Source organism: Salvelinus sp. IW2-2015, linkage group LG2 (genome assembly GCF_002910315.2).
Source record: "Salvelinus sp. IW2-2015 linkage group LG2, ASM291031v2, whole genome shotgun sequence".
NCBI lineage: Eukaryota > Metazoa > Chordata > Actinopteri > Salmoniformes > Salmonidae > Salvelinus > Salvelinus sp. IW2-2015.
The window spans coordinates 33,802,588-33,820,928 of record NC_036839.1 but is presented as its reverse complement, the minus strand read 5'-3'; the positions used below and the strand labels follow the sequence as shown (position 1 = coordinate 33,820,928).

Genomic DNA, 18,341 nt, shown 5'->3' with positions numbered 1-18,341 from the left:
AAAACAATTACAAAAGTCAAACAACAATTCCATCAAGCAAAAACTGTTTTAAGTGGAGGTAAATAATTATAACCTTAACGCAAGTCATCATTTAATCTAAGTAATACTTCTAATAGCAAAACCAAGGCTTCCAGAAAGGCTCTGCCGCAGCTTCAAAACAAAATGTCAGCTTCCCTTTCACCTGCTCCTTCCCCTGGGCGGCCACACTTTAAACAAAAGAAACAAGGCTTATAAAGAGAGCCAGTCCCATGTGCATACACATGAGTCAGTGTGTTCTCTCATGAGGCCGTATTAATTGAGTAGTCGTTTGTTTCATTCTTTACAATTTTCTCTCCTCCAAAATGGTAGTGTAATTAGACCAGCTGACCTGGTTCTGAAGGCACTGTACATGAACATTGATGAAATAATCCTGTAGGTCAGTGCATTGTGATCTCGTACTGTATGAGCACATTTGCGTCATAAGAATGTAAAGGTCAGAAGGGTATTGTTGAGACAAAAACAAATTTGGCCATCAAAGTATTGTTTGAGTTTCGTCGCTTACTTCATGAAATATCATATTAGCATGTCAAGGGAACCTATCTGTTAAAGCAAAGCCACAAAGGAACTAGGCCATTGTCTGTTTGATTTCTGAAGACTTAAGGTGTCTTGTGTTTCATGAATTGCCACAAGGTGTAACCATCAAAACAATGCAATTATTTCAATACACAGAGCGGCTTTGACCTTGTTTCTCTCCAATCCCAAGAAGACCTGCATGGCTATAAAAGCAACTCCATACATCTCATAAAGCAGGAGACAAACAGCAAAGGACACATTTTAATGTCCCAGTCAAGATATGAACACAGCAAGGAATGCAAAAATGCAGCTTCTCAGCTTTTTCGTTTTGGCGATGATGGTCGCAAAGAGCAGTCAACTACAATTAAGTGACTGTGGATTGAATTTAAGACGCCCAGCATACACTGATATCTCAGTAACTTGCGGCACCAAATCTATTGGTCTGGCTATCCTCATCTGCCCTGCCATTTACACTGGCTACAACGAGTCCCTGCTTATCCTCAACARCATCATGAATGACCCAGCCTGCAAGGGAACCGTGGATMRAARTGTGACTCCACCGGTCKTGAGGTTTGAATTMMCCMTCAACACGACCAATTCTTGTGGCAGCCTCTTCAGGACAACCAGCGCTCCAGGCACAGGGATATTTTCTGACTTCTCCAACATCCAGACAGTCAACATCAGCGGTGTGGTCCGATCATATGATCCCACCACAGGGACAGTCACTTACAACACTGAGTTGAAGTATTTTTACTCCTGTGCCTATCCCCTAGAGTACCTGATCAACAACACCCTAATTGATGTGTCAGCATCCTCCATTGCAGTGAAGGACAATAATGGTAGTTTCATCAGCACTTTGAGACTTGAACTCTTCAGTGATGTCAACTACACTACTCCCATGGTCATTCCGAAACTGGGTCTTGAGCTGAGAACCAAAGTCTATGCGCAAGTCAAGGCCACCAACCTGACCACCCAGTACAATGTGCTCCTGGACCGATGCTACGCCTCCATTTCTCCTCTACCCACTAACTCCACTTTCTTCAACCTGTTTGTCCCTTGCAACAAGGAACAGATGACCACCATGCATGAGAACGGGAATAGTCATAATGCCCGCTTCTCCTTCCCGGCCTTCCGCTTCATCGAGCAGCAGAATGAGACCGTGTCCACCTACTTCCTCCACTGCATCACCCGTCTCTGTGAGAAGAGCAGCTGCAGTAGCTTCATGCAATGTAACAGCAGGAGGAGAAGGGGTGTTGTTCCTGCTACCGAAGATGGAGTGACAGAGTACAAAACCCTCACCTCCCCTCCCATTACCACTAAAGCAGAGAGCATTGTAGCTTCAAAAGAACAACTCATGGGCAGCAACAACTCTAACTCCACTTCAGGTCTTGCGGTGACAGTGGGCTTCCTGGCCTTCGCCTGCATCATCGCCATTGTGATAGCAGCGGTCTTCTACAAGAGGCTCAACCATTAAAGGGGAGACTGCTCTGCTTACACCAGCTCACAGTAGTGCTTCCGTCTGCTTGTCTCACAACTCCGGTGGAGGACTGACTTATTCAGATTTGTTTACTTTTGGCCAAGAGCAGAAACTTTGTTTTGTAGATGTACTTTAGAATAATCTGCCAGACATCAGCAATTATTTTGTGTACATGCACTGTAAATAAATCCTGTTGTTTTTATAGTAACTTACTGGCAGTCAGTTTACAGTAATGTACTTTTAAACCAAAGTTTCTTTGGAATTTACTGTACCATACTGTACCTTTTTTTACAGTAACTTACAGTTAACTAGCAAAAACATCAGGATATTTTTTTTACAGTGTACTTAAAACATTTAGGGATAAAATGTATAATTTGGAAAAGTTGATGTGAAGGGACTTTGACAGTTTATCACATGCTTAGCTCGTTTATTAGTGCTTTAGTTTTGCAAATGCATACATGCGCTTTATAATTAAAAAAGGTTAAAGAAACAAACTAGTAGTATGTAGATAGGATAACAGAATGCATAAATCCCTTGATAAGATCTGGAGAACAAGGTGTTTTAAGGATTTTAGAACAATGCCATCTCAGAAAAGTATAATCCTGAAATTAATTGTCTGTTTGTCACAAAATGTTAAAATGTATTCAGAGACCAGACTTTGTGTGGAGTATTTCTAAAGTGAACTAACAGTACCCTTCAAAGTATTGTTTTTGTTATTTATTCAATTGATCTAACTTCTTTATCCTAATAAAAATATTGCCACCTGCCGATCTATATCAAAATGGCCTGAGTCCAGAATTTGTATTCACTACCACATTCCTATGAATTTAACATTAAGACATAATTTCTCATGTCAATCCACAATATGTCCACACTCATAACATAACAGAGGTCATCTTGCTCACAATGGGTATTTTATGTATTAATTAAAATGATATACATAGTTTAAAGTAAATATCCATCAGACATCTGTATTGTTTAGAGTAGACAATACATTCCAAATTTAAGGCCCTCTAGCCCACTTCTAACACCAACATAATACATCCAGGGCAACAAACTACATGGATTCATTTATGTCATTTACCCACATGTACTGTACTGCAGAAAATATTATAAGTGACTGCATTGTCCTTAAATCACCACAGAAGTAGGCAAAATGTGAGTATTAGCCACACTGGCAAAGATCACAAGAGTAGACTAGACCAGGTGGGTGCTATAATTTGATAGATAATGCATCACAAACATCTCAACTAGCCAGTTGAGTTGCCCAATTAGGGTAAACTAATTTTGTATTAGAATTTGCATAGACTTTTTAAATAATAAAAATATATATACATTAATTAACATTATGTCTGCTTCAGTTACTTATAATGGAGGACTGATATCAAATATGAATAAAATATGATACATTTGTGTGTCAAATTATGAATATTCTAATATATATAAATGCATGTGTTTACTGTTTATATGCTCATAATAACTGTAAAATGACATGTACTGAGTAATATTGTGAAACAGATTGAAGATAACAGGCAGACAGTAAATACTGATATGAATATAAAAATATGTTTCTATTTGCACAGACAAAAAAATCCCAGAACAATATTTATTAATTGTCCATTATAGCTAACTTCAATTAAATGGAATTCCTTTCATGGGCAACTCATCCACATGCTAAAGCATATTATTCAAGAATGCCTAAAATTATAACGCAACAACATTTTATTAATTTAATAATTCCAAAATTATGTTTTAAAGGTCAACAACATTTTACATTTGTACTGATAATGTGTGATTAATGAGGTTTGGTTTTGCTAATGTTCACTTCCTGGTTTTCAACCATCTTTGAATGTCTGTTTAAAAAAATACAGGATTCTCATAATGAAAACCACATGAACATTTTGCTAAATTTCATTGGTTGAGATGATCAAATATGCCAAACAAAATCCATATGTTTCATTTCATTTAAAATTGTTTGTAAGAATTTGCTCAAATGCCCAATTGAGCTGCCGCTAAATTGCTACATTGCTAATTTGTTTAATAATTTGATGAAATTTTGTTATTAAATGTAACTTATTACTGACATGCTGAATGCACTGAGCTGTTGATTAAACTACTAGCACACAGCTCAGACACCCATGCATACCCCACAAGACATGTCACCAGATTTCTCTTCACATTCCCCAAGTACAGAACAGACTATGGGAGGCAACATAGAGCCATGACTACATGGAACTCCATTCCACATCAGGTAACTGATGCAAGCAGTAGAATAAAAAAAAAGTACAAAATAAAATACACCTTATGGAACAGCAGGGACTGTGAAGAGAGACACACACACAGGCACAGACACACCCAAAAGTATGTGGACACCTGCTTGTCGAACATCTTATTCCAAAATCATGGGCATTAACATGGAGTTGGTCGGCCCCTTTGCTGTAACAACAGCCTCCACTCTTCTGGGAAGGCTTTCAACTAGATGTTGGAACATTGCTGCGGGGACTTGCTTCCATTCAGCCACAAGAGCATTAGTGAGGTCTGGCACTAATGCTAGTCGATTAGGCCTGGCTCGCAGTCGGCATTCCAATTCATCCCAAAGGTGTCCGATGGGGTTAAGGTCAGGGCTCTATGGAGGCCAGTCAAGTTCTTCCACACCGATCTCGACAAACCATTTCTGTATGGACCTCACTTTTTGCATGGGGGAATTGTCATGCTGAAACAGGAAAGGGCCTTCCCCAAACTGTTGCCACAAAGTTGGAAGCACTGAATCATCTAGAATGTCATTGTATGCTGTAGCGTTAAGATTTACCTTCACAGGAACTAAGGGGCCTAGCCCGAAACATGAAAAAAGAGCCCCAGACCATTATACCGAACCAAACTTTACAGATGGCACTATGCATTGGGGCAGGTAGCGTTATCCTGGCATCCACCTAACCCAGATTTTCCGTCAGACTGCCAGATGGTGAAACAGGGTTGATCACTCCAAAAACGTGTTTCCACTGCTCCAGAATCCAATGGCGGCGAGATTTAGCTGCCGAGGCAGCAGCTAATGGTGATGCTTAATAAATACAAATACATTACATTTGTTACAAGTTGTTTCAGGTGTGTGTGTGTGCATATGGGGGTGGGAATGTGTAACCATATAACTATGATTATGATGTGTGATATGAATAACTAATCCACAAAAACATTACACATTTAAAGTATACAAAAAAATATGTATTTTTATGGTTTTTGTAATTCATGATCCAAGAATTGGACCTAATAGTGTGTAGGAGCAACTTCAATGTGATTAATTACAGACTACATAAACTGGTACAACAATCCCAAGAGATAAATCAACTAACTGCCAAAGCTAGTCAAATTTATAAGACTTACATTTAATAAATAATACAATAATACATTTAGCAGATGCTCTTATCCATTAATTGATTAATGGAAATATGTCTATCAGCTCTTGGCAACACAATATTTTAAGTTTTTGCAAAGCTAAGGGTCAGCATTAGTTCACACAACATTATTTTAATTCAGCTCACATTGAACTACATGTGTTGGATAAGTGAAGTATTACATGTCAGGCAAACATTTCCCCAAGTCTAAGTATAGTTATCTTTCTGACTTTTAAATGTTTTACTGAATTTAAAGGCCCAGTGCAGTCAAAAACGAGATATTCCTGTGTTTATATTTATTTCCACACGAGGTGGGAATAATACTATGAAATTGTGAAAATTATCATAATGCCTTTTTGGTGTAAGAGCTGTTTGAAAAGATCACCTGATATTTCTGCCTGTTTTGGTGGGATGGACTTTTGGCCTGCCTGGTGACATCACCAGATGGTAAATGAGTTTATAAAGTAGTTGTACAAGAGAGGGCATGCTAAACTACTTTTTTAGCACGGCTGTGCTGCGGTCATAGGTATGAGGACATTACTAATTAAATAAAAAACGTTATAAATCTATTCATAGACTACTATTTCATCCCTCAACTAAAATATAGGCCTAGTCCTGACACATCTATGGTTGCTAGCCAAGCCTGCTGGCCGTTCATTCTATCGGTTAGGTTGCCAGAGACGCGACCCAGTTGTTACGTGTTTTTGTTCTATGTCTATGAACGTGACCCAGTTGTTCGTTCTAAATGTTCAGTTGCCTTGCTGGCTTACATAGTCAGGTCAAACAGTGCAGCTAGAATAACAGCAAAGCAGCTGCATTTGCGTTTGTTTAAGCTGTTTGGGATACATCCATAACAATGAGCTAATGGTGGCAATTTTGCCTGGAATATAAAACGTGCTCTCTCGTCAGGACACTGTTCATAGGAGCTAGCCAACTACACAGCAAACGCAGTCCCTTCAAACTGAGGATGGTAAGACAGCAAACTAGCTACATTTCATGCCATTTGACCTGTTTTTCTATTGACATTTCTTTGTATATATCCATAAAAATGATGCTGATTCATGATTTTGATTGGTTGAGAAAAGATGTCCTTTCATTCAATCGGTGAGGTTGCCAGAGATGAGACCCAGTCGTGAAGTCTTTTTGCTCTGTATCTGTGGACGTGACCCAGTCGTTCGTTCTAAATGTTCCATTGCCATGCTGGCTGGCAACGCTCTTGTCCCTTGCTAGCTAGCCAACCACGGCTAACACAGTCACGTCAAACCATGCAGCTAGAATAACAGCAAAGTAGCTGCATTTCATTTAGTTTGACCTGTTTTTCTATTGACATTTCTTTGTATATATCCATAAAAATAATGATACAATTTTAATTGAAAACAATCACAGTAAGGTACATAATTGTGACCCAGAAAATATATGATTTTGAGATAAAAACAGCTTCATTGGACATTTAAAGGGCGTTTGTCCTATGTTTATGAATGTGCTAATGAAAACAAATTCACAATACAGGTCATTTCAATATAGATCTGCTGGTGTTTTATTAACATGAATTAGTGAGACAAAGAACAATAAATTACAAAAATAATACATTGAAGGGTACAGTGAGTTCAATTTCAATTGTTCAAATGTTGTGAAATAAACACACAATTCAGGGTTATCAGTTTAGTTTGATGGGATGAAAATGTTTTAAACATTGTATGTTTTTATGTTCTACATATTCTCAAGATCTGTTGAAGCATTGTTGTTATCCTACATTACAATCCTACATATAACAATGTTCCTGTTATTTTCCTTTTGTTTTCTGTTCCTATTCCTAAAACTACTTAACATGACTCTCTCTCTGGCCAAAGGTAAACAAAATGAAAGAAGAAAAACAATGAAGAAGACCAGTCCACCAGAGTATTGAAACGAGCTGACTCTCTGTTTAATGGAACGGTGTCGCCCGGGCTTTTATAAGTGGTGCTTTAATGGTTGAGTCTCTATTTAAAGGAATGGTGTCGCCCAGGCTTCTGTGAGTGGTGCTTTAATGGTCGAGTCTCCTGCAGACGGCTGCCGTAAAAATGACGATGATGCAGGTGAAGGCCAGGATACACACTGCGACACGAAGACTTGTAGAAGCGTCTGTTGTTGCTGGCAGTCTGCTGTTCTTTTAATGCCACAATGCTCTCTGCATCAAAAGAACAGCACTTATTCTAGTTGACTGCTCTTTGCGACCATCATGGCCTAAAGAAAAACGCTAAGGAGATGTATTTTCGCATTCCGTGCTGTGTTCATATCTTGACTGGGACACTACAATGTGTCCTGCTTTTAGATTCTATGATTCTATTGGGATGTAGAGACATATTTCTACAGACAGGGCTTCTTGGGATTAGACATAAACAAGGTCAAAGCCGCTCTGTGTATTGAAACAATTCCATTGTGTAGAGGGTGCCACTAGGGATATTGATGAAACCAACACACTCTGAGTCTTCAGAAATGGAGAAAAACAATGGCCTATGGAAAGATGACAAATCGAATCTATACATTTTCCATATCAAGGTAATCAAGGAGCGCTTTTTTAATACTTTCAGTCCTAGATGATACCCTAACAATTACTAACTGTAACCATGAGGACTTTACAACGATTATTTATCAGTTCTTAGGTCTTATGTAACTACATCTCTGACAACATGTTCATCTTTATTCATCCATGTACAGTAGTCCCATGGAGATGGAAATCTATTTTAAAAAGGACCCCTAACCAATAACCAGCACACAAACAACTATACAGTATAAATTACATCAGAATTTAGAATACAAAGTAACAGCTATCAAACAAAAAGGTCAATGATAATATACGGTGCCTTGGGAAAGTATTCAGACCCCTTGACTTTTTCCACATTTTGTTACATTACAGCCTTATTCTAAAATAGATCTTTTTTTTAATCCTCAGCAATCTACACACAATACTCCATAATGACGAAGCAAAACATTTTTGGGAGAAATGTTTGCAAACTTACTGGAAATTAAAAACAGAAATACCTTATTTACATAAATATTCAGACCCTTTGCAATGAGACTATAAATTGAGCTCAGGTGCATCCTACTTCCATTGATCATCCTAAAAATGTTTCTACAACTTGATTGGCGTTCACCTGTGGTAAATTCAATTGATTGGACATGATTTGGAAAGGCACACACCTTTTCTATGTAATGTCCCACAGTTGACAGTGCATGTCAGAGCAAAAACCAAGCCATGAGGACAAAGGAATTGTCCGTAGAGCTCCGAGACAGGATTGTGTTGATGCACAGATCTGGGGAATGGTACCAAAAAATGTCTTTAGCAGTGAAGGTCCCCAAGAACACAGCGGCCTCCATCATTCTTATATGGAAGAAGTTTGTAACCACCAAGACTCTTCCTAGAGCTGGCCGAACAGCCAAACTGAGCAATTGGGGGAGAAGGACCTTGGTCAGGGAGGTGATCAAGAACCTAAAGGTCACTCTGACAGATCTCTAGAGTTCCTCTGTGGAGATGGGAAAACCTTCCAGAAGGACAACCATCTCTGCAGCACCAATCAGGCCTTTATGGTAGAGTGGCCAGACAGAAGCCACTCCTCAGTAAAAGGCGTATAACAGCCCGCTTGGAGTTTGCCAAAAGGCACCTAAAGACTCTTAGACTACGAGAAACAAGATTCTCTGCTCTGATGAAACCAAGATTGAACTCTTTGGCCTAAATGCCAAGCGTCACATCTGGAGGAAACCTGGCACCATCCCTACGGTGAAGCATGGTGGAGGCAGCATCATGCTGTAGGGATTTTGTTCAGTGGCAGGGAGTGGGAGACTTGTCAGGATTGAGGCAAAGATGAACGGAGCAAAGTACAGAGAGATCCTTGATGAAAACCTGCTCCAAAAGTGCTCAGGATCTCAGACTGGGGCGAAGGTTAATCTTCTAACAGAACAATGACCCTAAGCACACAGCCAAGACAATGCAGGAGTGGCTTCAGGACAAGTCTCTGAATGTCCTTGAGTGCCCAGCCAGAGCCTGGACTTGAACTCGATCGAAAATCTCTAGAGAGACCTGAAAATAGCTGTGCAGCGACGCAGCCCATCCAACCTCACAGCACTTGAGAGGATCTGCAGAGAAGAATGGGAGAAACACCCCAAATACAGGTGTGCCAAGCTTGTAGCATCATACTCAAGAAGAATTGATGCTGAAATTGCTGCCAAATGTGCTTCAACAAAGTTCTGAGTAAGGGGTTTGAATACTTACGTAAATGTGATATTTCAGTTTATTTTTAATAAATTAGCAACAATTTCAAAAAACATTTTTGCTTTGTCATTATGGGGTCTTGTGTGTGTATATTTATGAGGAAAAAAACTATTTAATCAATTTTAGAATAAGGCTGTGATGTAACAAAATATGGAAAAATTCAAGGGGTCTGATTAATTTTATTTAACAAGGCAAGTCAGTTAAGAATAAATTCTTATTTACAATGACAGCCTACCGGGGAACAGTGGGATAAGTGCCTTGTGTTGGCAGATATATATTTTTTTTACCTTTTCAGCTCTGGGATTCAATCCAGCAACCTCTTGGTTATTGGCCCAACACTCTAACCACTAGGCTACCTGCCACCCCAATACTTGAATAAATTATTTCCAAAGGCATTCAAAATGTACAAAACATTAAAAACACCTTCCTACTATTGAGTTGCACCCCCTGTTTTGCCCTCAGACCAGCCTCAATTCGTCAGGGCTTGGACTACAAGGTGTTGAAAGCGTTCCACAGGGATGCTAGCCCATGTCGACTCCAATGCTTCCCTCAGTTGTGTCAAGTTGGCTGGATGTCTTTTGGGTGGTGGACCATTCTTGATACACACAGGAAATTGTTGAGCGTGAAAAACCCAGCAGCGTTGCAGTTCTTGACACAAACCACCTCATTCAAAGGCAGTTAAATCTTTTGTCTTGCACATTCATCCTCTGAATGGCACACATACACAATCCATGTCTCAATTGTTTCAAGGCTTAAAAATCCTTCTTTAACCTGCTCCCCTTAATCTTCATCAACTGTCAGAGCAGCTTACCGATCACTGTACCTGTACACAGCCAATCTGTAAATAGCACACCCAACTACCTCATCCCCATATTGTTATTTATCTTCTTGCTCTTTTGCACTCCAGTATCTCTACTTGCACATCATCATCTGCACATCTATCACTCCAGTGTTAATGCTCAATTGTAATTATTTTGCCTCTATGGCCTATTTATTGCCTTACCTCCCTACTCTTCTACATTTGCACACACTGTACATTTATTTTTCTGTTGTGTTATTGACTGTACGTTTGTTTATGTGTAACTCTGTGTTGTTGTTTTAGTCGCACTGCTTTGCTTTATCTTGGCCAGGTCGCAGTTGTAAATGAGAACTTGTTCTCAACTGGCCTACCTGGTTAAATAAAGGTGAAATATATATATATTTTTTAATCTACACTGAAGTGCATTTAACAAGTGACATCTATAAGGGATCAAAGCTTTCAGCTGGATTCACATGGTCAGTATATGTCCTGGAAAGAAGAGGTGTTCATAATATTGTTTGGATTATTGGCCCACCCTCTCTCTTTGGTGGACAAAATTAACTTTGTTTTAAAAAAAAAATTTATACAAGTATTTTGCTACATGTACATTATTAATACATTTCACATACATGGTACTTCTATATACAGTATTACATGACACATAAAACGGTACTCAGACATATCCAGAATACATGATATATGTATGTATGTGTTTTTGGTCCTAACTATTACAGATCATGATCTTTAAATCCCAGCCCTCAGTCACTCTATCTCAGCCCATCCCACCTATCTCCGTAGCCCATCCCACCTATCTCCGTAGCCCATCCCACCTATCTCCGTAGCCCATCCCACCTATCTCCGTAGCCCATCCCACCTAGACTCCGTAGCCACCCACTATCTCCCGTAGCCCCATCCCACCTATCTCACTTAGCCCATCCCACCTATCTCCGTAGCCCATCCCACCTATCTCCGTAGCCCATCCCACCTATCTCCGTAGCCCATCCCACCTATCTCCGTAGCCCATCCTACCTATCTTCGTAGCCCATCCCACCTATCTCCGTAGCCCATCCCACCTATCTCCGTAGCCCATCCCATGGACCACCCTTTCTTGATTTTCTTGTGCCATATATTTTTCAACTGTGCTGTGATGTCTTACATGAATTCTGAACTTTTCTAATCTCATAGTATCCACAGATTATAAATTAAATATCAATATTTTTGATAAGACAATTATTATCTTGTTAATTGATTGACTACGGCTTTCCAAATATATAATATACAGTACCAGTCAAAAGTTTGGATACACCTACTCATTCCAAGGTTTTTCTTTATTTTGACTATTTTCTACATTGTAGAATAATAGTGAAGAAGTCAAAACTATGAAACAACACATGTGGAATCATGTAGTACCCAAAAAAGCGTTAAACAAATCAACATATATTTTATATTTGATATTCTTCAAAGTAGCCACCCTTTGCTTTGATGACAGCTTTGCTGACTCTTGACATTTCCTCAACCAGCTTCAAGAGGTAGTCACCTGGAATGAATTTCAATTAACAGGTGTGCCTTGTTAAAAGTTCATTTGTGGAATTTCTTTCCTTCTTAATGCGCTTGAGCCAACCAGTTGTGTTGTGACAAGGTAGGGGTGGTATACAGAAGATAGTCCATATTATGGCAAGAACAGCTCAAATAAGCAAAGAGAAATGACAGTCCATCATTACTTTTAGACATGAAGGTCGGTCAATACGGAACATATCAAGAACATTGAACGTTTCTTCAAGTGCAGTCACAAGAACCATCAAGCGCTATGATGAAACTGTCATGAGCCTAGTGGTTAGAGGACCGCCACAGGAAAGGAAGACCCAGAGTTACCTCTGCTGCAGAGGCTAAGTTCATAAGAGTTACCAGACTCAGAAATTGCTGCCCAAATAAATGCTTCACAGAGTTCAAGTAAAAGACACATCTCAACATCAACAGTTCAGAGGAGACTGCATGAATCAGGGTTTCATGGTTGAATTGCTGCAAAGAAACCACTACTAAAGGACACCAATAATAAGAAGAGACTTGCTTGGGCCAAGAAACACAAGCAATGGACATTAGACAGGTGGAAATCTGTCCCTGCATTAGTTTTGAACGAGTACCAATAATTTAATAGATAATATTTTGGTTCCAACCGCCGTGTCTATGTGAGATGCAGAGTAGGTGAACAAATGATCTCTGCATGTGTGGTTCCCACCGTGAGCATTGGAGGAGGGTGTGATAGTGTGGGGTGCTTTGCTGGTGACACTGTCAGTGATTTATTTAGATTCTGCAGCAATATCGCCATCCCGTCTGGTTTGCACTTAGTGGGACTCCATTTGTTTTTCAACAGGACAATGACCCAACACACTCCAGGCCGAGGAAGGGCTATTTGACCAAGAAGTAGAGTGATGGAGTGCTGCATCAGATGACCTGACCTCCACAGTCTCCCAACTTCAACCCAATTCATATCTGGAACTCCTTAAAGACTGGAAAGCATTCCAGGTGAAGCTGGTTGAGAGAATGCCAAGAGTGTGCAAAGCTGTCATCAAGGAAAAGGGTGGCTACTTTAAAGAATCTAAAATCTAAAATATATTTTGATTTGTTTAACACTTTCTAAGATTGAAAAGTGCATTTTTCCCAATGTTCCAAATCAAATCAAAGCAAATGTTATTTGTCACACACATTGTTAGCAGATGTAATGCGAGTGTAGTGAAATGCTTGTGCTTTTGTTCCGACTATGCAGTAATAACCAACGAGTAATCTAACCTAACAATTCCACAACTACTACCTTATACACACAAGTGAAAGGGATAAAGAATATGTACATAAAGATATATGAATGAGTGATGGTAACGAATGGCATAGCAAGATCAGTGATGGTATAGGAGTACAGTATATACATATGAGATGAGTAATGTAGGGTATATAAACATAAAGTGGCATAGTTTAAAGTGGCTAGTGATACATGTATTACATAAAGATGGCAAGATGCAGTAGATGATATAAGAGTACAGTATATACATATACTATGAATGAGTTAATGTAGGTATGTAACATTATATTAAGTGGCATTGTTTAAGGTGGCTAGTGATACATTTTTACATAAATTTCCATCAATTCCCATTATTAAATGGGCTGGAGTTGAGTCAGTATGTTGGCAGCACCGCACTAAATGTTATTTGTGGGCTGTTTAACAGTCTGATGGCCTTGAGATAGAGAAGCTGTTTTTCAGTCTCTCGGTCCCTGCTTTGATGCACTGTACTGACCTCGCCTTCTGGATGATAGCGGGGTGAACAGGCAGTGGCTCGGGTGGTTGTTGTCCTTGATGATCTTTATGGCCTTCCTGTGACATCGGGTGGTGTAGGTGTCCTGGAGGGCAGGTAGTTTGCCCCCGGTGATGCGTTGTGCAGACCTCACTACCTCTGGAGAGCCTTACGGTTGTGGGCGGAGCAGTTGCCGTACCAGGCGGTGATACAGCCCGACAGGATGCTCTCGATTGTGCATCTGTGAAGTTTGTGAGTGCTTTTGGTGACAAGCCGAATTTCTTCAGCCTCCTGAGCTGCTGCGCCTTCTTCACAACGCTGTCTGTGTGGGTGGACCAATTCAGTTTGTCCGTGATGTGTACGCGAGGAACTTAAAACTTACTACTTCTACTACTGTCCCGTCGATGTGGATAGGGGGGTGCTCCCTCTGCTGTTTCCTGAAGTCCACAATCATCTCCTTTGTTTTGTTGACGTTGAGTGTGAGGTTATTTTCCTGACACCACACTCCGAGGGCCCTCACCTCCCTGTAGGCCGTCTCGTCGTTGTTGGTAATCAAGCCTACCACTGTAGTGTCGTCCGCAAACTTGATGATTGAGTTGGAGGCGTGCATGGCCACACAGTCGTGGGTGAACAAGGAGTACAGGTTTGTACTCCATCCATCCAGTTTCCTTAATTTTTGTATAATATATTACACTTGTTCTTTCTTGAAGAAGTTCCTCCATTTCTTTTTGTTTTTCCTCTAACATATTCTGTGGCTCTATGGTACTGTTTTTATTGCTATCTATCTGTACTGTTAGTCCCTCTATTTCCTTTCTTAATATGGATTCTTTGAATTGCATGGCCCCTAAAGGCACATTTAAAAGTGTCCCATACAATTAGGGGGATCTGCTGTATCTACTGTACAACATTTGATATTCTATCAAAGGCTTTGCTCACCTCAGTTTTTATTATTTATAATGCACATTTTAAAATCACACAAAGTGATATTGTTAAAAAATATAATGAGAAAGAAAAGAAAAGAAGAGAGCTCTACTTCTGTAACACGGCATAACAAAACATGGCTCTATAAGCAGAGGATGGGTTGGGCATTTTGTAAAGCAGAAGGTAATTAGAACAGCGATGGAAAGTAGACCTAGAGAACATACGTTCCACGGGGATTCTTTTTTGGGGGGGCCCAAAAGGTTGCCCCCATTGCTTCCATTGACCTTTGCTCAGCGTTCACATGCGAGTTAAGTATTGTGCTCAGAGTCAAGACAATAATAACTGTAAATGATCTTACAAACAAAGCAGTTGACCTTTCCTTTGTCAAATCATAATTATAGTTGAATGATATTCTGGGCCATCGCGTGCTCTCTTATGACCACATTTGGGTCATGTGAAAGGCCAACAGGGTATTGTTGGGAGTCAAAACGAGGCCGTCAAAGGTTGCGTTTACAAAGGATTCAACACTTACTCCTTGAAACATCATATTAGCAGGCCAAGGGAACCTATTTTTTAAGAACATTCACAAAAGAAACAGGCCATTGTCTCTGCTTCATTTCTGAACTAAAAGGTGTGTTGGGTTTCATGAATTGCCTTTAGGTATGGTGCGTGGCACCCTCAACACAATGGAAATGTTTGAATAGGTAGAGCGACATTGACCTTGTTTCTGTCCAATCCCAAGAAGGAGACCTGGCTATAAAAGCAACTCCATACATCTCAATAGAATCAAAAAGCTGGAAACAAGCCAACAAAGGACACATTTTAAAGTCCCAGTCAAGATATGAACACCGCAAGGAATGCAAAAATGCAGCTTCTCAGCTTTTTCGTTTTGGCGATGATGGTCGCAAAGAGCAGTCAACTACAATTAAGTGACTGTGGATTGAATTTAAGACGCCCAGCATACACTGATATCTCAGTAACTTGCGGCACAAAATCTATTGGCCTGGCTATCCTCATCTGCCCTGCCATTTACACTGGCTACAACGAGTCCCTGCTTATCCTCAACAGCATCATGAATGACCCAGCCTGCAAGGGAACCGTGGATMRAARTGTGACTCCACCGGTCKTGAGGTTTGAATTMMCCMTCAACACGACCAATTCTTGTGGCAGCCTCTTCAGGACAACCAGCGCTCCAGGCACAGGGATATTTTCTGACTTCTCCAACATCCAGACAGTCAACATCAGCGGTGTGGTCCGATCATATGATCCCACCACAGGGACAGTCACTTACAACACTGAGTTGAAGTATTTTTACTCCTGTGCCTATCCCCTAGAGTACCTGATCAACAACACCCTAATTGATGTGTCAGCATCCTCCATTGCAGTGAAGGACAATAATGGTAGTTTCATCAGCACTTTGAGACTTGAACTCTTCAGTGATGTCAACTACACTACTCCCATGGTCATTCCGAAACTGGGTCTTGAGCTGAGAACCAAAGTCTATGCGCAAGTCAAGGCCACCAACCTGACCACCCAGTACAATGTGCTCCTGGACCGATGCTACGCCTCCATTTCTCCTCTACCCACTAACTCCACTTTCTTCAACCTGTTTGTCCCTTGCAACAAGGAACAGATGACCACCATGCATGAGAACGGGAATAGTCATAATGCCCGCTTCTCCTTCCCGGCCTTCCGCTTCATCGAGCAGCAGAATGAGACCGTGTCCACCTACTTCCTCCACTGCATCACCCGTCTCTGTGAGAAGAGCAGCTGCAGTAGCTTCATGCAATGTAACAGCAGGAGGAGAAGGGGTGTTGTTCCTGCTACCGAAGATGGAGTGACAGAGTACAAAACCCTCACCTCCCCTCCCATTACCACTAAAGCAGAGAGCATTGTAGCTTCAAAAGAACAACTCATGGGCAGCAACAACTCTAACTCCACTTCAGGTCTTGCGGTGACAGTGGGCTTCCTGGCCTTCGCCTGCATCATCGCCATTGTGATAGCAGCGGTCTTCTACAAGAGGCTCAACCATTAAAGGGGAGACTGCTCTGCTTACACCAGCTCACAGTAGTGCTTCCGTCTGCTTGTCTCACAACTCCGGTGGAGGACTGACTTATTCAGATTTGTTTACTTTTGGCCAAGAGCAGAAACTTTGTTTTGTAGATGTACTTTAGAATAAAATCTGCCAGACATCAGCAATTATTTTGTGTACATACACTGTAAATAAATCCTGTTGTTTTTATAGTAACTTACTGGCAGTCAGTTTACAGTAATGTACTTTTAAACCAAAGTTTCTTTGGAATTTACTGTACCATACTGTACCTTTTTTTACAGTAACTTACAGGTAACTAGCAAAAACATCAGGATATTTTTTTTACAGTGTACTTAAAACATTTAGGGATAAAATGTATAATTTGGAAAAGTTGATGTGAAGGGACTTTGACAGTTTATCACATGCTTAGCTCGTTTATTAGTGCTTTAGTTTTGCAAATGCATACATACGTTCATGCAATGTAACAACAGGAGGAGAAGGAGTGTTGTTCCTGCTACCGAAGATGCAGCAACAGAGTCCAAAACCATCAGTTCCCCTCCTATCACCATCAGAGCAGAGAGCATTGTGGCATTAAAAGAACAGCAGACTGCCAGCAAGAACTCAGACACTTCTACAGGTCTTGGGGTGGCAGTGTGTATCCTGGCCTTCGCCTGCATCATTGTTATTATTATGGCAGCCATCTTCTACAGGAGACTGAACCACTTTAAATAGTGTGTCCACCTGCTGATCTCACTACTGTGCCAGAGGACTGATCTCAGCTTATCATAACGTTTTCACATTTGTTTACATTTGGCAATAGCAAGATCTTGTTGTTACTAAAGAATGAAAAATGCATATTTTAGAAAGTTTATGATAAGAGACTTTTAAAGGCTTAGCATGAGTAGCAAGTCATATGCAGGTAGTGTAGCCCTAGTGCTTTAATCCCTTGATAAGAGCATGAGAATGGAGGAGCATGTACAATTATCATTTTTTAACAGAAAAYCATTCTACTAAATTTATCATACTGAAATGAATTGTATCTGTTTGTCACAAAAAAGAACACATTTGAAAATCAACCTTTAGGTATTATGTTTTAAATGTATCTTATTGCTTTATGCTAATAAAACATTACCACCTCCACATCTTTATCAACATCACCTGCGTCCAGAATTGATATTCATTGACACATTTCTATTAAGTAAAGATTGAGACATCACCTTTAAAGCTAGAATCTGCAGTTGAAACAATAACAAAGAGTACACCCCTCCTCCGTTTTGGTGAAAATCTGAGGGATGAGCCTGGATGAAACGTAACCACTTTAAAATTCATAGAGCTATGGATGCAAGGATTGACCATCCATGATATCACAATTTTAGTTGTATCCTAGTTTTGAGGCTATAATGTTTGTTTACGTTTGCATTGTTCACAAGCATTGGAGTAACACAAACTTATATTGTGGTTCTGGTGGGGTATGACAGTTGAACTAAAGGCATTTCTAAGTTATATCTTCAAGAATCAATGGGCATATACAGATGTAAGATCTTGATTTGATCACTCTGTTGCTGAGAATTTTCCTGCACTGCAGGAAACGCAAATTTGTAGTGTATTCAAAGTTTAAAAAAGGCTTCAAAAGTTTGT

At 40.1% G+C, this 18,341-nt stretch overlaps 2 protein-coding genes across 2 annotated transcripts; both read left to right on the top strand.

Moving 5' to 3' along the window:
• Positions 1–794: 794 nt before the first annotated feature.
• LOC111971579 (zona pellucida-like domain-containing protein 1) lies at positions 795–2,792 on the top strand. The gene has a single exon (XM_023998424.2). The coding sequence runs from the start codon at positions 833–835 to the stop codon at positions 2,024–2,026; it is 1,194 nt and encodes a 397-aa protein (XP_023854192.2). The 5' UTR covers positions 795–832; the 3' UTR covers positions 2,027–2,792.
• Positions 2,793–15,496: 12,704 nt separating this feature from the next.
• Positions 15,497–17,857, top strand: LOC111971570 (zona pellucida-like domain-containing protein 1). The gene has a single exon (XM_023998415.2). It carries the CDS (start codon positions 15,513–15,515, stop codon positions 16,704–16,706), a length of 1,194 nt encoding a protein of 397 aa, XP_023854183.2. The 5' UTR covers positions 15,497–15,512; the 3' UTR covers positions 16,707–17,857.
• The last annotated feature ends 484 nt before the right edge of the window (positions 17,858–18,341 follow it).